Source organism: Mytilus californianus, unplaced genomic scaffold (assembly GCF_021869535.1).
Source record: "Mytilus californianus isolate M0D057914Y unplaced genomic scaffold, xbMytCali1.0.p SCAF_2, whole genome shotgun sequence".
NCBI lineage: Eukaryota > Metazoa > Mollusca > Bivalvia > Mytilida > Mytilidae > Mytilus > Mytilus californianus.
In genome coordinates, this window is record NW_026262668.1 from 135,758,326 (window position 1) to 135,765,085 (window position 6,760).

The window sequence follows — 6,760 nt, forward strand, 5'->3', positions numbered from 1 at the left end:
TTCACCTAAGGATGTTTTCCATTAAGTTGTGGTCACTTCACCTAAGGTAGTTTTCCATGAAGTTGTGGTCACTTCACCTAAGGTAGTTTTCCATGAAGTTGTGGTCACTTCACCTTTAAACTTAGTAAATATTTATTATGAAGTGAACATTTAAGAATAAAAGCCAACGTATTGTTTTGACTGGGATGTTCCCAGTTCACTAGACATACACATTTTATAGTGCTAGCAAAGCATAGTGTCCTAGAACAGAATAAAACAAAATCTAATTCTCAGTTTAATAAATTTCAGTGCCAAAGCTTTGGGTTTATTATTATTAATTTCATTTATTACAGAGCCAAACTCGACATTATTTGGCACCATAATGATATTAGTACCAGAGTACCATCACAGGCTTTCATCAGTTGTAATTTCTGTGGGAAAAGTATTGCCTGTAACTTGCCTATGGCTGCAAGATCTTTGCCTTTTATGTCAGCTTCAATGGCAGCAAATTTTAACAGACCAAAGGTATGTTGAACTGATTACTCTTTTGTACAACATTGCTATATAATCTATTGTTGATTTTTTTTTTTGTGAATATATGTGCAATATGATAATATCATTTGCCAAAAACTAGTTAGAATTCCGTCTGGCAAAGTCGACAAGTAATTTTGGCTATCTTTTTGAGTACTTTGTTAAGTTTTGATTTTAGAGCTCTCAATGTAGTTGTCCTTTTTTGTTTCTGAATAATCCTGATGGACCTGTCAATGTGACTATTTGTTGCCAATCATACCACATCTCCTTAGTTTATACTTATTTTGATATGTCATGTAGTTCATGTATTTCAGTGAGTATGTCCATGGTCTTTCCTCCTTTTAAGCCTTTTTTGATTCCATATAAAATCTGACAGCATTAAGTAGTCCTCTTTAAGTTGTTTTGTTTGATTACAAAAATTATATATATATATGATTATTAGAAAAAGTTCAACAAAAACTTTTGATATATTATAGTTGGAGATTTCAAATTGATTGATTCTGATGACATAATGATACGTATTGTATTTCATGGTCTATCTTTATTTATATTGTCTAATTTATGCATATATTTCTCAGGTAACAGGTACATGTTATATTTTACAGGTAACATGTTGTCCTGGTTGTAGGAAACCATTACCTCGATGTGCTCTGTGTCTAACAAACTTAGGCACCCCCTCAGGTACAGGGTTGTACCATCATAAGGAAAAATCGGGTAAGTCAACATCTTTATTTCCTCTGTAGTCTTTTGTTTTGAAGAAATCTGATAAATAATTGAAACATCTGTATTTATATCATATTTTTAGAAAAAAAAATAACCTTGTGAAAAAAGTGGGAGAAGATATTAAGGGAGCAATAAAAAAATCATAGAAAAACAGTAAACTCCATTGCCAAAATCAAAACGACTAAAGACAAACAGTTACAAAACACCACATATAATTCCAAAGATTGAGCAAAACATTGCAGCCATGTTAGTATTGTAAGTAACATTAGACTTGGAATCAGTAACTATAAAATAAATATATTTTATAATTTCAGGTTTAGACAGTAAATTATCTCCCTTTCAAGACTGGTTTTCTTGGTGTCAATCATGTCGTCATGGTGGACATGTTTCCCATTTATTTGAATGGTTTGATGAACATTCAGAATGTCCTGTCACAGGATGTACATGTAATTGTGTATCCAGGGATCATCTAGAAAGACTTAGTTTAAAAGCAGTGGTGTGACACATAATAAAATTTTATATATTTTCTTGAAATGGTCTCAATATGTCACAATCTTTAATATCGAACAGTTGTTGTTATTTCAAAATAAGTATAAAGTATGGATACTTTGAATTATAGTTTATGACTAATATAAATGTAAGGAGATCTGGTATGAAAGAGGTCACTATTCACCAAAGATTACTGGACAAAATTGATAACATCTACTTTTTTACATTTAAAGTTGATTGATGTAATAAACAAAATTCACCAATCCAAAAATGTAGGAAATATTCTTAGAAGAGTCCTTATCCATTCCTTTCCCTCCACAAAAAAACAAGCATTCCTAGAGTATTGCATGGCAATACATAGTCCCCTACCGGTTAAAAATTCATAGTTTGGAACAAAATGCTAACTTGATTTACAACTTATCATGGTGTATAGGCCGGTGACCAAAGTCGGAATTATAAAAATTTAATCGTCAAAAATAGTACACTTATACAAAATGTAAAGAAAAATATGACAAAATATGTATTTGTTAATTTAACTATCTATTATACTCCAATGAAAGTGGAAACTTGAGTTTTGGGCATATACGTTTAATTCGGTACATGCAAAACTGGCAACAAAAATTATTTCAAAACGGACTTATAATTGAGTTTAAATAATGTCATGAGGTTTTGTATGAAATAAAATGTATTAATAGGAATGTAAATTATTCAATCCCAAACTAAGTGACGGATGGATGGTTTAACATCGCCCTTAACATAGTAACTGTAATAAGTAATTCAGACCTCAAATGACTTTTGTATTATGGGAACGTTATTACAAGGTTCTGACCTTTGGCTGGAATACATATGTTCGTACATGGAAGGTTTAGCAAATCTCGAGTATCAATTTTGGTCCAAAGTGGTTGAAGAACACGACAAATTTCTTAAACCACAAATCCTATAATAATATTGCGAACATGATGTTAAGCTTCGGACATTTAACCTGTTGTGCATTGGAATAGAGTTGTGGTCAAATGTTTTTGTACCACATGTAGCGTGCTTTTATCCAGCATGATTGGACATTTCAAAAACATTTCGTATTTGCAACTAGGACAAATGTCAAATGAACCCTGTCCAGAACAGAATGGTTTGTCCTGCTGCTTACAACTCCAGATATCTCTCAACAAAAGTCAAGAAAAAAACATCTCTGATCGACAGTATACACTTGCTATGATCACATGATTATAGTCTGTGGAATGTTTCCGATTGTCGTGATCGTTCTGTCCTAAGGTCTGGTCTGTATAATTGATTTAATTTCTGAACAAGAGTTAGCATTGATATCGCACTGCTGGTGGTAAAAAACTTGTTTCTGTAAACCTGTAAACCTGTCTTTGTAATAAATGAATAAAGTTTTAATCCCTGTAAAGGTTTATAGTGGTTGTATGAAAAGTTTGCCTTACAAAGCATTTGAATATATTGTTTTATAGTGTTTTATCCCTTGTAATAGCTTTTTTTATTACAATATATGCAAGCATATGAAAAAAATTAATCCATTTCAAAGAAAGACGAAAGATACCATAGTGACATTTAAACTCATAAGTCAAAAATAAACTGACAACGCCATGACCAATAAAAGAAACACATCCACAGACAAACCATATTACACAAAACACAACCTTTGATATCCGTGACCTCGATTTCTTGACTTAAACCGGCTGCTATTTTATCTGTATGTCTCTAAGAAACATAAGAGGCAACAGCAATTTACCAATGTTCATTTTTGCAAACAAAAAATTCCAAGAACTTCAAAAATAGTTCAGATCGATTGCGTCACCAGCATACATCACATGCCATGCGAATCAAAACTATCAACATGTTACAAACAGGAATGGGACACAAGTCAAATGTCAAATTTTCAGATCTGATCTGATACTTAGTATCTAAAGATCTCCAACCGCGAAAAGATGCTGCTAGTGAGTTGAGACACGGCAGAGCTTGAAGGGAACATTATTATTCAGGATGGTGACCTAAAAACTTATTTTGTGTCTATTTCAATCGCCGGTTCTTCCTCAAACGTCAGTGCGTAACATCAAATCTGCATTTTCACGTTCGACACTCAGGTGTCAAATGTGGAGCAGAATCTGCTTAACCCTCCGGGGGCACCCGAGATAACCCCCGGTTTTCAGTAAGGTTTGTGATGATCTTTAGTTTTTGTTTGTCTTTACGACGTTCTTCGACTTTTGCCATGACGTTGTGATATTGCCTTCGACTAATAAGTATATATCATCGGGTTTTCTACACATTGCTATGGTTAGATATTTCACGATATCTATATACGAAGAAAACCCGATTATCTGTTTATCGTTCTATTACTGGTCTTTTTCTCCTCCCTAGATAACTAACTTCTCCTCAGACATTGTGAATTCGCTGATAATGCCTGCTCTCGTCTCAAAGCCATGATACGAGAATAACGGGCGACTGAGTAGGGTGATATAGGCGAAGGGAAGGACGATAAGTTTGAGTATCCCTTTGAAATCTGCGGCCATTTTTAAGCAGTTAAATGTTAGGAGTACAACCCTGTTCATTAAGTCACTGACTCAACATGCACGTGTGTAAGACATCATTTGAGATATGTAAACACCATACGATGGCACAAAGGATATAGTACTATTGAGACATGAGGAAATTGACAATTGGAAAGTTGAAATTGTCATCAAAAGTTTGTCATAGGTTTTGTTTGAAGTCGTCAATCTGTGTCAATATTAAAGAAAAGGTCAAGATAGGAAGCAGACATTCTAGTTTCTGTAGTATCCTTTATCACTAGCTCACTGGGGTATATGATTTTAAGTACTGACTGACATGTGGATTATAGAGAGACAGGAAATCTTCAATATATCTGAATTTGAAATCAAAGAACTAAGCAAAATGGTTTTCTTTAGGTCTATGAAAAGGTTCTGCATTTCCAATTGCAGTATGGACTGTAAACACTGTTATGTTATGTTGACTTGTGCATCATTAGTGTCTATTTTTATAATAAACAATTTCCAAACGAATTATCAATTCACAATCATCCGCGCACTTTCGGGCAAATTTCATCATTACACCTATCGACTATCAAAATACCGCGGTTGATTGTAAGTGAAATAAAACAATTATCCCACTTCTGCTTTTATGAAAATAGCACTATTTAAGGGATTAAACTTAATGATTGCTTCTTTGAAATGTTAAAGCCAATTTTCAACGGACTTCCCAGTTTGTTATCTTTGGGGATTTTGTCGGATCCCCATTTCTTAAATAAACAACCGAAAAACGCATTTTGCCTCTTATATAAATAAAACTATATCAACACAACCTCAAAAATAAATTACAGACACCCAAATAAATCAACGAAACAATAAAACATGGACATAAACAAGTAATATCAAGTCCTTAATTTTGGAGGAAAACTATGTATTCAGCCCGATCAGGGATGGGGCACAACTTTCCGGAATATTTTTAAAGATAATGATTGAATAGTAGAAATTTTTGAAAGTTTAAAAAATATCGTTTAAAAAATCTTACCTTATAAAAACTTGTGTATATGAAAAGAAAAATTGCAGTTTTATTAATTTTTAGTAGTTACGATATAATTCATTCATTAGCCCTTTATTGTATGATGTTGGAATACGGTGAAAGACAAAATGTCCCCGTTTACAGTAATTTGTACCTTCATAATTTGTTATCAAAAGGCTTTTACAATTATCTTTTTCACATAATGAATAAAGCATTATGTGTTTTGTTTGAACAAATAAAAACAAGACATATATTTGAATGCAGCCTTTGAATAAAAAGCCAAACTGTATGCCACTCATGATCTGCATTTGAAGTCAAATTTGCTAGCTAAACGCTAAAATAAAAAAAAATTGCACCATAAGACTTTTTGACAACCAATCTTAAATTCAAGTAAAATCATTTTTCTAGGACTGTGCAAATTTTTAGCCGTGTACTATGAAGTGAAATTAAACTCTTTTAATATTCGACTTTTTCCTATTCCGTCACCCCACTAGTAAACTATATAACAAATATTAAGTCAATATCTTCAAGCATGATGAAAAAAAGTGTGGAAAACTGATTATTTGAGTGAATTTTCCAAGTCCAAGGACCAGAACTCTGCACAAATTCATCAGACTGGAACAAACTTCGAACTTGATCTGTAACTTGGTCATGACAAAACTATATACCAATTATCAAATCAATATCTTCAAGCACGAAGAAAAAAAGTGGGGAAAACTGATTAACCGGACTGACGGATGGACAGACAGACGGACAGAGTGCATACCTAAAGTCCCCTTCGACTTCGTCGGTAGAGGACTACTAAAACCTCATACGAACAGACAGACGTACAGACGAACAAGGGTAAAACTTAATGCCCCCTCCGGATCCGCTACGGCGGGGGCACAAAAAAGTGTCGGTACCAAGTCAAGCTATCTAGATGATGTGCTGTTTTTTGGTGTTTTGCCTTTATTTGTAAATATTTTTACAGAGAAGTCAAGTGTTGGTTATTGGTGTAGACTGTTGAACAGTCAAATACTTTGGGTGATTTCTGTTAAACTTGTTTGTATTATAAAGATATGTCAACATGAAATTGTTTGCATCAATGATGTTCCAACAATAAAATCCATAATGACAAAGTTTTTATTTTGAAGACAACTACTTTTAGGCAAATGCAATTACATGATATTAGTAAACAAGCTGGCTGGTAATGTCCATTTTGTTACATATTTTCTTGCCTTGACTTTTGACATAATCAGCTAAAAATCAATAGGAATCTCCCTTTCTGTATAATTTTCCATATACTGTGAAAGTACTTTTATTCATGGTTTGAGAAAAAGTTGCATGTTTGTGGGTTCCTAAATTCATAGATTTTTGTTTTCTGGAGAAAAAAATCAAGTGAAGAATTTGAAGCCATCAGAAACGAAGATTCTTGAAAATAATCATATCTTGTTTTATAATGATTTGTGAGACATGGCAAATTCAGGTGTTCATTTTCACTTACTAGCTCGTTGTTCATCACTGACAA

General features: G+C 33.2%; 1 protein-coding gene across 3 annotated transcripts in view; it reads left to right on the forward strand.

Annotated features, from left to right (window-relative positions):
* LOC127731131 (GATOR complex protein MIOS-B-like) overlaps nt 1-1,993 on the forward strand; it is a 40,423-nt gene extending 38,430 nt beyond the window's left edge. For all 3 annotated transcript variants that reach the window (XM_052240051.1, XM_052240052.1, XM_052240053.1), the window contains 3 exons: nt 333-504; nt 1,116-1,224; nt 1,548-1,993. In XM_052240051.1, coding sequence (XP_052096011.1) covers nt 333-504; nt 1,116-1,224; nt 1,548-1,735 — 469 coding nt within the window. In that variant the 3' untranslated portion in view covers nt 1,736-1,993. The remainder of the gene's footprint in view (nt 1-332; nt 505-1,115; nt 1,225-1,547) is intronic.
* The last annotated feature ends 4,767 nt before the right edge of the window (nt 1,994-6,760 follow it).